Below are 14,306 nucleotides of genomic sequence, written 5' to 3' on the forward strand. Positions count from 1 at the left end.
CTCTCATATGGGTGGAATGCTTGCGCTTCCATTGGATACGGTGCTGGCCTTGTGCGTGACCACCCCTCATCCCATGAGCAGAATTTGGCACGCTCATGAGATTCACGGCTGTCCTTGTATGGCTGTGCTGGACTTGTACATGTCCCCCTTCATTGGCAGAGTAGTTGCACTCTCGCTAAGTTCAGTGTTGGTGTATTATTGCACATTCACTTAATGCTAGGATACCCCTGTGCATGTTCCCCTTTCACTAGGTGGACCTTCTGCGTTCCTGCTGGATTATAGGGTATGTCCTGCTTCTCTGAAGTAGGTACGGCCTTAGGCATCACTCCCTTTTGGGACCGGCCTTTGCATTCTTGCCGACTGCAGTTTGCCAGATACAATTTCCCCCCTTTTCGGGGCGGACTGCTTGCGTTCCATCGCATGCTATACTAGGCTTGTGCATAACTCCCTTTCAGGTTGCACTTTGCAATTCCGTACATGCTGTGGCACTCTGTGGCGAGCCCCCATTTCTCGCTAAATTAACCTTTTGCAGTGAGCGGACGTTCTTGTGCGTTGTTTGGGCCGTGTATGCCTTCTCCTCCTGTAGGTGGGTTGGCCTTCTCACTGCTTACGGGCTGCTCGTACGTATGCCTCATCTACTTCCTGCGGCATACTTTTGTTTTCTTGGGATACGATGCCTCCCACAAACCTTGCACTCATCTCTAAGGAGTTCATTCTGTCCACCTGACCCGGACGGGCTCTACTTGCTCTCTGCTGCACGGAGCTGGGTGGTACTCATTCATTTAGTTGGCCCTTCATCCCAGGGAATGTTCGTGGTTCCTAGATGCGTGCCCATTCGTCCTTCCGCGGTATTGCTTCCCTGCGCTAGTGGTCACATGGTCGAGAGTGCGGTTGTCTGGATCGCCCCTCGAATTCTTCGTTGGCTCTGGCAGGACTGCGGATCCCTTGCCTGCTGCAATTTCCTCCTCTTCGGATGTAGTGTGGTATGAGTCCTTCCTCTTGGCGCCTCTACGCTACAGTCTGATCTGCTACCAGGTGCGGGCCGCTTTTCTCGGGAAGGTCACCCAAATTCTCTTGGGTGCTCGATTACCCAGGTCCGGAGGACCTCCGCCTTGGGTTCTTCAGGGTATTCTCCTTCTGCGAGGCGGTGAACCGGGCATCTCACAGTGTAGCAGGGTTCTGCTTTTGAGCTGTCCTATGGCTTCCCTGTTGCCCACTCCTCCGTTCGGTTGGAGGGTGTTATGCCGGCCTCTGTCTCGACTACCTTATCTCGCCGGCTCTGTTTGGCCCCCGCTCGGTACAGATCACTCTGATGTGGCTTCTGTCCCGCCAGACTTCAGAGGTTGTTCCTTCACTGTCCTCCCCTCTGGGGAGAGCATGGTTGTTCATGTGGATGGTTCCGGTGTTCCTTTTGGCCTCGTACTGTCTCCCTTGTTCACACTGGCTGTATTAGCTGTGCCGATTTATCGAGTCTACCGCGTTCTGTCCTCCCGCTGAGTGCAGATTGTGTGGTCCATTCTAAGACAATGGTCCTGCTGTAGACTTACCTTCTCGGTAACTTGGGGGGACTACCTTTCGGTCCAGATTATCCTTTGATCTCCTACACCGGGACTGTAGAACATGGCTACATCAGCATGGACTATAGCCTGTCTTGTCCTGGCATCTGGCGGATGCTGGGCGGACCCTTTTGGTTCCTTTCCGTCTGTCCTTCTGTTCCCCCACTCGGGTGGATACCGGACAACGTTGCTCGGGGGCCGACGAGACCAGTTTGTCAACTTCTGCCCGTGTTACTGGTCTGCGCCTGATCACATTTGGTTTTTCGCCCGCTTGCCAGGCGACTCCAGCGGTTTCGCTACTGCCCGCTCCTGGCTGTATTTCGTCCAGGATCTGTCGTAAGACTTATGTTTTTTTTATCTGGGGTTCTGTGGGAAGCTGTGCATTCCCCACTCTGACTTTTCCTTTACTTGAGGTATCAGTGTCAGCGCTGTTCTTCCTCTTCCAGCGTTCCCCGGCCCTCTGGGCCTGTCAAGACCTTCTTACTCGAAATGGCTCTTTGGTTCCTCTGTACTGTCCTTCGGTACCGCCCTGGGAACTACATACTGAGTTCTCGGCGCTCCAATCTTGTCCTTGGAGCCGTTACAGAAGTTCTCTCTCCCCTCCTGTCCTGTACGGTTGTGTTTCTGTATCAGTCGTGTCTCTGACGGGTGCCTGAATGGCCCCCTTTTTGTTCTGAGCCTTCTGTCTTTTCCCAGGACAGGGCTGTTCTACATCCCGTTCCTTCCTTCTGAAGGTGGTGTTTGCCTTTCGCTTCAACACTTCACCAATTTGGACGTTGTTTGGGCCTTGCAGTTTTTACTTGGAGATCTCCGACTCTTGTCGACGTTCGGTCTATTGGGTTTCCTGGAGGTCCGCGCTTAGAGTTGACGGACTCCAGGGTGGTTTTCCTCCGCCTTATCAGATTGGCTATTGCTGAGGTTACCGCACCGAGGGCAGGATTCTGCCTTTACTGTCACCGTTCATTTCACCAGAGCGGTCGGTGCCTCCTGGGCCGGAGGCTTTGGGCTTCGGCCATGCATTTGAGCAAGGCGGCCACAGGTCTTCCTTGCACGCTTTACAGAATTCTACAGGGTGCATACTCTGGCTTCGGCGTATGCTGCCTTGGTCCGCCTGGGTCTGCAGGCGGCGGTTCCTTGATGCCTTCGGGTGCTTCGCCTTGGAGCTGTGGTCCCTCCCCTTTTGGACTGCTTTTGAACGTCCCAAGGTCTTCTGTGTCCCCCAAGGAAACTGGGCGAGAAAACGAGATTTTTGTATAACTTACCAGTAAAATCTCTTTCTCGCTCTTTCCTTGGGGGACACAGCACCCACCCATTCGTTGTTTTTCTCTACACGGTTTCCGAGTTTGTGTTACCCGTTGGGTAGTTGGCTTGTTGGTTCCTTGTTGGACTTTGCCTTTTCTCACTGCTTGGACACGCAACTGGCTGCCTTTCTCTCCAGGCTGAGGGTATAGCTGTGGAGGAGGGGCTTAACAGCTTTCACTTAGTGTCACGCCTCCTATGGAGATGAGCTATACCCAAGGTCTTCTGTGTCCCCCAAGGAAAGAGCGAGAAAGAGATTTTACTGGTAAGTTATACAAAAATCTCGTTTTTCATTCACGGACAGGCAGGCAATCTATTAATCATATTATCTCCTATAATATGCTATATCATATTTTTTCTAAATGTGTAAAAAAAAAACAAAAAAAAAAAAAACAAAAAAAAAAAAACTGTGTCCCCAGCCTACTGTCATGCTGATCCTGTCAACACATGATACCTGCTGATGTGGTCACTGGTTGCAGTGGCAACTATCTTAAGTGATTGGCCTTTTAAAGAGCATATTGGGGATGGTGTATTTTAACCCATTCTGTCACATATAGAAGAATATTGGTTTGATTGGATCAGCGCGCCAGAAATCCGCGTCCACACCGCCAGACTGCGCATGCCCAGGGAGCCCACCACGTCACCGGAAGGACGCCATCAACCGAGGAGCCAAGCGTCATCACCATGGAGACGTGCAAGCACATGACCAGAGCGACGAACCCGTGACTCATCAGGAGGACGCGCCGGGTAGAACCACGCCCACAAGGCCGGACATGCGTCGCCAGGCAACAATGAAAACATCGTCCCTGGTCCCTTGACCTTTTAATGGTCCCTCTACCCACATATTCCCATGGTGTTGTGCCATTTATGTTTCTCTCCCCTCGTCTGTAAATTTCCCCTTTCCCCTGCCGATTTCTGTGCCCCGGTGCCCATACTTGTCATGTGATTTGGGGTTGACCTCGGCGCACATTGTGGGACTGTTGTTGCCGGGTTAGCGATGTTTTCATTGTTGCCTGGCGACGCATGTCCGGCCTTGTGGGCGTGGTTCTACCCGGCGCGTCCTCCTGATGAGTCACGGGTTCGTCGCTCTGGTCATGTGCTTGCACGTCTCCATGGTGATGACGCTTGGCTCCTCGTTTGATGGCGTCCTTCCGGTGACGTGGTGGGCTTCCTGGGCATGCGCAGTCTGGCGGTGTGGACGCGGATTTCTGGCGCGCTGATCCAATCACCCCGGTGTGAGTTTGTTTTTAAGTTTAATGTACACAGGTGATATGACACTCTAATGATGAATGTGATATTGATCAATTAACTTACTTTTATGTTTTCACAATGATTAAATGTGTGTATACACTATATTGAAGCATGATGAATATTATGCTATGTAGATCACTTGGCTATACAACAGATGGGTGTTATTATGCACTATACAAATGTACTATGTATGTTACTTTATCTAATATTGAATAATTGTCACTTTTATTGTTTGCAATGTATTATGGGTATATATACCCCTGTATGACACCTTTTTGATATGCTTGAGAAAGACCGCATTGAGACGGTTGAAACGTTGCACAGAGGGGAATAAAGAATCCACTTTTATATCCATTGGAGTGCTGCCTCATGTTTGGAAACTATACGTGTCTATAGCCGTCTAAGCCTGCGGCTGAGAGGACCTGCACCCGCCATCCTTGGTCTTGTGCTGCTGTGTTTCTTTTTTGGTTTATATATATATATATATGTATGTGTATATATATATATATATATATATATGTATATATGTATATATATATATATATATATATATATATATATATATATATATATATATATATAAATATAATATATATATTTATAATATAATATATATATATATTTATAATATAATATATATATATATTTATAATATAATATATATATATATTTATAATATAATATAATATAAATATATATATATAAAAAAAATTAAGTCAGGACGGATGCGTTTTGACTTAGACTTTTTTTTTAAAGAATAATGCAAACTGATCCGTTCTGAACGGATACAAGCGTTTGCATTATCGGTGCGGATCCGTCTGTGCAGATACAAGACGGTGTGCAGATTCAAGACGGATCCGCACCGAACGCAGGTGTGAAAGTAGCCTAAAAATGTAATTTGGCTCCTAAATTTTTCAGTAAATACTTCGGCTCATAGGAGCCAATACATTGTAATACTGTACTGTTTCATCTAAAGTTGATTCTCTCATCCCTAGTTATAAAGTCTAAAATGTTGTATTGACCAGTTTTTCTTTCTTTTTTATGTAGTACAAAATATGCCTCAGCAGCGTCAGGACCAGCATCACCAGAACACAATGATGCACCCTGTATCTGCAGCAGGACCACCCATAGTAGCTACTTCACCTGCCTACTCTGCGCAGTATGTTACTTATAGCCCACAGCAGTTCCCTAGCCAGCCTCTTATGCAGCATGTGCAGCACTATCAGTCACAGGTAACATTTCTTAAAATGTTTTTGTCATTTTTCTTTTCTTGTGATTCAGATTCATAATGTTACATGTGTGTCATTGATTTGGGGAGCATTTGTTGCATATAAACCTCTTGTGCTTTACTATTTTAGAACTACATAGTTGGGGTGGGGGGAGAAGGGGTGTACATATCTTTCAATGCAGCCATTGGGTTGTTGTTATCCTTAGTATAGGTCATCAGTATCTGATCTTGTGGGTGTCCAAGTCCCAGCAACCCTGATCAGCATATCCACCACAGCACTGTGATTGGCAGGTAAATCACATTCGCTTAAATGGGACAGAGCACAGAAAGGCCATGTGACCAATGGACATGACCTCACAACCACAGCTTATTGGTGACCTCTTTTAATTATATTTTGTGTTAAAATAACAATTTTCCTGATTTCTTTGTTTTTCAGCATCCCCATGTATATAGCCCTGTAATTCAAGGAAACTCTAGAATGATGGCTCCACCAGGACACGCACAGGCCGGTTTAGTGTCTTCATCTGCTACACAGTATGGTGCTCCAGAACAAACACATGCTATGTATGGTAAGACCCCAGCATAGTTTCAGCATCTGCTATATCACTCTACAGATCCATTTTTATCATTCAGCTGTATAATTTCATATTTAATACGGTTACAGCAGTTAAAATATCATAAATATTACACAGCCCAAATATTGCAAAGTCATGTAATATTATATAGGTGGCATTCTTCAGGGTGATTTTTAGAATGCAAACTCGACAGTGGGTTTATAACCAGCCTGTGTTTACAGCCCTGTCTGCTTGCTTCATCGTCTTGCACGATTTTCAGAGTGCCTTCACTTTACTGGCTTGGCCACTTTGTGTTGAGCATTTTCTACTGTATGGCAGGCAGGGCAATAGACAACTTACCAATAAGTTGTCATTACAGATTCAGCACAGTTTTCTTGTTCCAGAAAACTACTCCCCGGTTCAGGAATGGTTTCTCCTTCTACAACAGGCGGCTGTCTTCCATAAAATGGCAGAAGACTGACGGTCATTAAGTCTACACATCCATGAGCAGTCAGCGCATGCGTTAATTTTATTGAAGTCCAGAACCTACTTCAGTATGTGCTGTTTTCATGGGGCAGACCCGGATCTTGGTTGCCTACATCATTGTCCCTCCTCGCCAATGTCTTCCGGAAGAAACAGCTGGCCCCACAACCATTTTATGGTGTCGCCTATGCCGTAGACGAAGTTCTCCTAGCAAACTACAGTACAGAGGGAAAAGACACTGCTCCACATGCGCTGGCGAGTGATGTCTGCACTGCCATCCACTTCTTTCCACCAGCAGCGTGTTCCCGCTGGCACTGCCCTAGCTCTGGCTTCATCACTCAACATTAGTAGCAGAGTGCATTGGTTGCACGGTGTATGGAGACATTTAAACTGAAAAAGGTGAGGAAGTCAGACCTGGTACATTGACAGACCAAGAGTGGGGGAAAGAGTGTACTGCATACAGAAGAGCACACTTGGATGCTGCCACGCTTCAGAAGCAAAGTGCAATCATGGAAGCCACCATGCATAGCCCCATCTGTACACTCTGCTTCCAATGCTGAGTGATAGAGCTAGGATAGTGACAGACAGACCATGACTTCTAATAAACTCTGCAGTACTCTTACTGAGATTATTGCCATGGACCGTTCACATTAGCCATTGTTTTTGTTAGCAGAACCTTTTCTACTGCATAGGTAACACCTTAAAATGCTTGTGAGTCCAGCTGTTTTATGAGGAGAGGTAATAATAGCAGGCAACTAAGAATTAGGTCCACCCCATAGGGTTGTCACGATACCAAAATTTAGATTTGATTTCGATACCATAAAAAAGTATTGCGACACTCGCTACCATTTGCTACTACGCGAAAAAAATAAAACCCCAAAAAGCTGTGAGCATTTTGCATTTTATGGAACATCTGGCCCATAATATAACAGTCCTATCGTAGCGAGCAGTTTTTATTATTTTTTTCTGTTACTGCGTCCACCGCATAGGAGATATTTTTGTTTATATTTTAAAAGTTTGGACTTTTTGGACGTGGCGATATGTAGTATGTTTGTTTGTTTATTTATATATTTTATATGTAAAATTGAGAAAGGGGGTGATTTATACTTACCGGTAATATTTTGGTGTTTTTTTTATTTTTTATGTAATAACTATTTCTCGTACTTTTATCCATTGGGGACACAGACCATGGGTATAGCTTAGAGGTATTAGTAGGAGGGACACTATGCAAATACAAAAGAGCTCCTCCTCGGGCTATACCCCCCGACTCCACCAGGAAGAACTCAGTCTGTGCTTAGGGTCCGGTGAAGGAGGTTGACACGATTACTCTCTCTACTCCGGTTTGTTATTTTCCTTCTAGATGGGGACACAGGTCGGCATAGCGCCTTCCTGGTCCCCGTGGAGTGCCCGCCGCCGTCTTTGGGACGCTGCCTGGCTGCCTCCATTGCCCCCCAAAGAAGACAAGTGGATCCGGGCTCGACCTGCAGCTCCGGTATCCCACCAGCCACTGGGTCACCTGCTGCCACCCTCCACCAGAGAACTGCACTCCTGGGCAAGGAGTCAGAAGAAGTCTGAAGAGGTGCATCCCTGCTGGTCCTGGAGTCGAGGGAGAAGACTGCAGGAGCAGATAAGTATTGCCTGCATCCCTGCCCCCCCCTCCATTCTCATTACTCCTGAGGCTGCCTGGGTGAACTGCAGAGATAGGAGTCCTTCTGGGGGCACGTTGGGGCTCTTTATTAAGGGGCACAGGCTCAAAGGCATCTGGCATGCTATGCGCGGCACTTGCCGGCATCGCTCTTTTTCCTCCAGGGCAGGGGACGCACCACAGAGTTCGGCGGTGGTACTCACCGCGGCAGCGCCGGCTCTTTCCTTCCTACACCCAGGGACATAGCCCCTGATACATGTGAAGGGGCCCTGGTGGCGACTGGTCCATTTTTCATACAGCGCGTGCTCTTTTCGCGCCATTATGACACGGCCGGGGGGCGGAGCCTCGGTTCCGCTCTGGCGCTTCCTCCTCGCTGTGTTCGGCCGTGCAATTCCGAACTCTCGCGTGACTTCCCCTGCTCCTCTCTCGCCGGAGGTCCTCTTCTGCTGCCTGAGTGGTGGGACATTTCAGAATTTGTCAGCCATTAAGACAGCTTTCTTAGCTGTGTGGGCAGATACAGATGGGCTTTATCAGACCTGGCTGCTAAAGCAGGTGTGGAGATAAAGTTTTTCAAAAAGATGAGGGAGGTCTACTTCCCTCTTTATCCGCATGTTATGGGGTTCCCCCTTAGTCTGCCATAGCCTTTTTCTCAGGCCCCACCGGGGTCCTGTCAAGTGTGCCATTCAACCTTTTTTCTATCGCCTGTGTCTTGTGCCCTGCCCCTGGACAGGATCTCCTCCGTCTCTTGCTCAGCCCAGTCCCCTCCCTCTGCATGACGCAATCCTGCCTCTCTGCGGAGACAGCGGTAATACAGCTCATAGCTGTGTGAGTAAATGCCTTGCCCCTGAGGTTAAAGGTTGTGAGTTCAAATCCCAGGAGAAACTTTTCCCGCTGGGTTTCCCAAGACCTCCTTCCCCCCCATCCCTGGGAGCCTGCGGTCCCCGCTTGGGCATCTGCCATGTCCAGCGCAGCCGCTGATTTGGTCTTAGTCGCCAAGGCAGCCATGGCCTTTAATCCTGTGGCGCTAACCACTCCATCTCCTCTCAGTGGTTTCCACAGTGGGCGCCTGACTAGGAAGAGGCAGCGTGAGCGGCAGCATCCCACCTCGGATGACCCTGTCCCCCCCTTGCCTGAGGCGCTTTCGAACGACTCTCCCCCCTCCCTAGGGAGAGCAAGTCTGAAGGGGAATTATCCGGCTCGGACGAGCCATGTCCTTTTTGGACTATAGGGCATTTTCAAATCCTGTGACGCCAACCACCTCTCTGTGGTTTTCCACAGAGGACGCCCGATTACTAACAGGGAGCGTGAGCGGCAGCACCCCTCCTCGGATGACACAGTCTCTCCCCTCCCGCCCTCGCCTAGAGGTGCTTTCGGACGACTCTCTTCCCCTTCCCCCCCCTCCCTTAGGGAGCGCAAGTCTGAAGGGGAATTGTCCGGCTCTGACCAGGTCATGGAGCGGGACCCCTCGCCTAAACTCTCCACCATGGTGGCTGACTTAATGGCGACTGTCCGAGACACCTTTATTCTCCAAGGGGATTCTCCTCCTTCCACTGGTCAGGAGTTCCCCCCCCTTTTTTCGTCCAGGCAGTTGGAGACTACCGTGTTCCCGGTCCATGAGGGATTTTCCGCGGTCATATCCAGGGCCTGGGGCCGTCCTAACAAGGTTCTCGGCCACCAAGCGCATGAATACACTTTATCCTTCCTTCGCTATGGCGAAAGGTGGATCCCCCAGTGGCCGGACTAGCCAATTATACGGCCCTCCCTGTCTTAGACAGTTCTTCTTTGCAGGACGCTGTAGACAGGCGCATAGACTCTTTCCAGGTCCATTTTTCACTGGCAGGTGCGTCCCTGCGACCTACCTTTGACTCAGCAGGGTTGGCCAGTGCTCTCTTGGTGTGGTTACAGCGCCACCACCAAGAACTGCCAGAACAAGATGCGTCTACTGACACACTGGATTTGGTTCTCCAGATGTCTCAGGCTTCTAAGCTTCTTTGCGAAGCTTCTAGGGACATTGCTTCCCTCTTTGCCCGCATGTTAGCCATCTCTGTCATTCAGCGCAGAGAGGTCTGATTTAAAGGTGTGGGACGCCGACGCCTCCACCAAACATTCCCTCGCTAATCTCCCCTTTGGGGTTTCCAGACCTTATGGGGATCAGCTAGACGAGTTAATCTCTTCATGCCTTTCGCCGTTTCTCGTCTGGTAGGACGTCGCCTGCTTCCTCCGCCCGGGGTGTCAGGTCGTCCGCAAAAAAGGCCCTCCTTCAAACCAGCCTTCCTGGCGCTAGAGGGCCCAGTCTGCCTGCCCTGCTGCTCCTAAGCCTATCTGCATGTCCCGATCGCGGAATCCCACCAACGATTCCTACGCTTCGCCATTGGGGGTCAACACCATCAGTGTTAGCGATAGCGACCACCCCTCGGGTCTTTACCAAGATCCTGGACCGCTCATGGCGCTTCTTCGTACCAGGGGCATTCCTTTGCTGCCCTATCTGGACGATATCCTGATAAGGCACCCTCTCTACCGCAGGCCGAGGACAGCGTCCAGATCACTGTTCGGGCTCTGGAACAGTTCGGCTGGCTGATACCCAAACTCCTGTCTCTTCCCGTCCCAGAAGCTCTCCTTCCTGGGGATGATTTCGAACACCTCGGCCGCCAGAGTATTCCTGCTAGCCTTCCAGTCCTCCCAGATCCAGGGGGCAGTGTCGCATATGCTGCGCTCCCCGTGCCTATCCATACGGGAATGCATGCGGGTCCTGGGTCTTATGGTAGCCTCTTTCGAGGCCGTTCCATATGCTCAGTTTCTCACTCGCCTGTAGCAACAGGAGATCCTTTCCCTCGGGGACAAGTCTTTCGGGGTCTGGACGATAGCATCTGCTTGTCTCAGCGGGTTCGGGCAGCTCTCCCTTGGTGGCTGTCCCCGATGAACCTGAGGTCGGGGAGATCTTTTCTCCCATTCTCCTGGACGATCATCACCACCGATGCCAGCCTCCTGGGTTGGGGCAGCGTTCTCCAGTCTCGCACAGTTAAGGGGGTTTGGTCGGCGGCGGAATCTCGCCTTTCGATCAACATTCTGGAGCTGAGGGCGATTTTCCACTCCCTCTCCCATTGGACGACTCCCCTTGCGGGCCTTCCGTTGAGGATCCAATCGGACAGTGCCACTTCTGTGGTCTACATCAACCATCAGGGTGGCCGCAGCCGGATGGTGGTGCAGGAGGTGATGAGAATTCTGACGTGGGTGGAGTCGCATGTTCCGGTGTTGTCAGCAGTTTACATTCCAGGAGTGGACAACTGGACAGCAGACTTTCTAAGCCGCAACAAGGTGGATCCAGGCAAGTGGTCTCTGAATCCAGATGTATTCGAAGAAATCTGCCACAGATGGGGCCGTCCGGATGTGGACTTGATGGTGTCCAGGCTCAGCAACAAGCTCCCGGTGTTCCTGGCTCGCTCCCGGGATCCGAAGGCATATGGGGTGGACGCTCTGGTGTCTCCATGGCAGGACTTCAGTCTCCTCTATGTCTTCCCTCCGCTTTCTCTACTACTTATACAAGATCGAGGCGGAAGGGATTCCGACCGTTCTCATCGCCCCAGAGTGGCCTCGCCGAGCGTGGTTCTCAGATGTGGCTCGGATGTTGGCGGACGCCCCTTGGCCTTTTCCCGACAGAACGGATCTACTGTCTCGGGGCCCGCTCTTCCACCGGAATTTTACGGTCTCTTTGTTTACTGTCGTGGCTGTTGCACCCACCTTCCTGATGAAGAGGGGGTTCTCGGATTCAGTGATTAGAACCATGGTCAGTGCGAGGAAGCCGGCTTCCTCCAGGATTTACTATCGTACCTGGAAGGCCTTCCTGACTTTTTGTGAGAACTCGGGGTTCCCTCCCCTTCGTTTTTCCATCCCGATGGTGCTGTCGTTTCTTCAGTCCAGGCTTGAGATGGGACTGTCGTTGAGTTCCCTGAAAGGCCAGGTTTCAGCTCAGGCCGTCTTCTTTCAGAAGTCCCTCGCTCTTATGGGTCCTGTGAAGACCTTTCTTCAGGGGGTGGCACTTTCGATTCCCCTGTATGTTCCCCCCTTGCCTCCTTGGGATCCTAATTTGGTCCTGTGCGTTCTGCAGATGGCCCCCTTCGAGCCTCTGAGAGAGGTCTCCCTGACTTTTCTCTCCTGGAAGGTGGTCTTCCTTGTGGCCATAACTTCCATCGGACGGGTGTCGGAGCTGACCGCTCTTCCGGCCAGGAGCCTTTTTTGTTTTTTCTCCAGGACGAGGTTGTGCTCCGTCCGGTTCCCTTCTTTTTGCCCAAGGTGGTCTCTCCCTTCCACCTTAACGGGGATCTTGTTCTGCCCTCCTTTTGCCCTTCCCCGGCAAACCACATGGAACACGCTCTACCTTCCCTGGATGTCGTACGAGCCCTGAAGGGTATTTCGCGGCTTCCGCTTCCGTCCGCCGTTCGGATTCCCTCCTTGTGATTCCCGAGGGACCTCTTGGGGTCTGGCGGCCTCCAAGGTCACTGTGGCGATACGGATCCGCTCGGCTATTTCCGCAGCTTATCGCGCTCGTGGTAGGGTTCCCCCGGCTCGGATTACCGTTCACTCCACTAGGGCGATGGGGGCTTCCTGGGCAAGGCGCAATCGTACCTCTGCGTCTCAGCTGTGTAAGGCGGCCACCTGGTCGTCCTTACATGCCTTTACGAAGTTCTCTCAGTTGTATTCACTGGCTTTGGCTGATGCGGTCTTTGGCCGCAGGGTTTTGCAGGCTGTGGTTCCTGTTTGACAGTTTGACGTTCCTCCTTTCGGTGCTGATGTTTTTTTCCCATCCCATGGACTGCTTTAGGACGTCCCATGGTCTGTGTCCCCCAATGGATAAAAGTACGAGAAAAGGAGATTTTTTGTGAAACTCGCAGGAGGAGGAGCTCTTTTGTATTTGCATAGTGTCCCTCCTACTAATACCTCTAAGCTATACCCATGGTCTGTGTCCCCCAATGGAAAGGTAGAGAAAAAGATTTTACAGGTGAGTTTCACAAAAATTCTCCTTTTCCCCCCCTTAGGGGCTAAAACCTGGGATCTTTTGATCCCTTGTCCTGTTCACCCTAATAGAGCTTGCCCTTCACACTCTCCCTGCTGCCCTGAGCTTTGTACACACAGCAGCAGGGAGCTTACCATGACAGCCAGGGCTTCAGTAGCGTCCTGGCTGCCATGGTAACCGATCGGAGCCCCAGGATTACACTGCTGGGGCTCCGATCAGAAGCTGCCACTCCACGACCAATGAGAGGAAAGGGACGGGGGGACTGCACCACCGTTTTTAATACTGGTGTTTGGGGGGGGGGGGGGGGTTACACTGCGCCAACAATAAAGATAACTAACCCAGCAATACAAATACAGGTGGCGGGTGCCATGTTCTCTGATACTAGGCTAGCCTAGTATAGGTAAAAGGCAAAAGTATCGATTGGGTATCGATAATTCGATACCCGGTGCATCCCTACTACTCCATGGAAATAATGGATGCTGACAAATCCTGGACAGCAGGGAAAATAGAGCCATTTTTTTGGATGAGACTGGCCTGCAGTAGAAGCAGAAACCATATATATTTTTTTTAAACAAGGAGCGGCTTTTTGGATCAAGAAAACGACACTGAAGTTTTAGTTAATATATACTGGTAAGAGCTTGCTCACATCGGCCTTGGAGGCTCTCTATTCAGGGTCTCCGTCGCAGATTCTTACAAAAAGACTGGACAAATTGGAAACTGAACGTATTCCATTGTAGTCAGTGGAGTCTGTTCAGCTCTGTTTATCTCAGTGATGTGCCGAATCTTACACGTTCGTCACCTTCTTCGTTCTGCTCCTCTAACGTAGCAGGACAAGAGAAATATATAGCGGTCATGTGAACTCGCCCTAAGTTACCAATTGTCCTTCCTGCCACACATTAGAAAAGAATTGACATAAAGGGGTTGTCTATGCTCGTGGCTGATCTGACTTTCACCGTCTGTGTGGCCATGAAATAGTTTTCTTGGCTGCAGTTGATGACATTCCTGTATACACCGAGCACTATTGCACTCAGTCACTGGTCTCATTGATACATGGCATGAGACTGCTGTGTCCAGTGATTGACTGCAGCAGTCGTATGGAGTATACAAACACTCCATTGCTGCAGCCAAACAAAAAAAATGCTTTTATGACAATTGCTAGCTTTGGGTGGGGGTATTTCTTTTAATTAATCGGACAACCGCTTTATCAGTATTTCAGTTTTATGAAAATAAAACATATTAATTGTCTAATGGAAAGTTATACAGTAAACATTCTCATATA

The 14,306-nt window shown here is 49.9% G+C and overlaps 1 protein-coding gene across 5 annotated transcripts in view; it reads left to right on the plus strand.

Annotated features, from left to right (window-relative positions):
- The window catches only part of ATXN2 (ataxin 2), a 160,052-nt gene that overhangs the window by 119,622 nt on the left and 26,124 nt on the right, over positions 1 to 14,306 (plus strand). For all 5 annotated transcript variants that reach the window (XM_040416098.1, XM_040416097.1, XM_040416099.1 and 2 more), the window contains 2 exons: positions 5,154 to 5,338; positions 5,771 to 5,903. In XM_040416098.1, the coding sequence (XP_040272032.1) occupies positions 5,154 to 5,338; positions 5,771 to 5,903 (318 nt within the window). The remainder of the gene's footprint in view (positions 1 to 5,153; positions 5,339 to 5,770; positions 5,904 to 14,306) is intronic.

This window comes from Bufo bufo, chromosome 2, assembly GCF_905171765.1.
Source record: "Bufo bufo chromosome 2, aBufBuf1.1, whole genome shotgun sequence".
Taxonomy (NCBI): domain Eukaryota; kingdom Metazoa; phylum Chordata; class Amphibia; order Anura; family Bufonidae; genus Bufo; species Bufo bufo.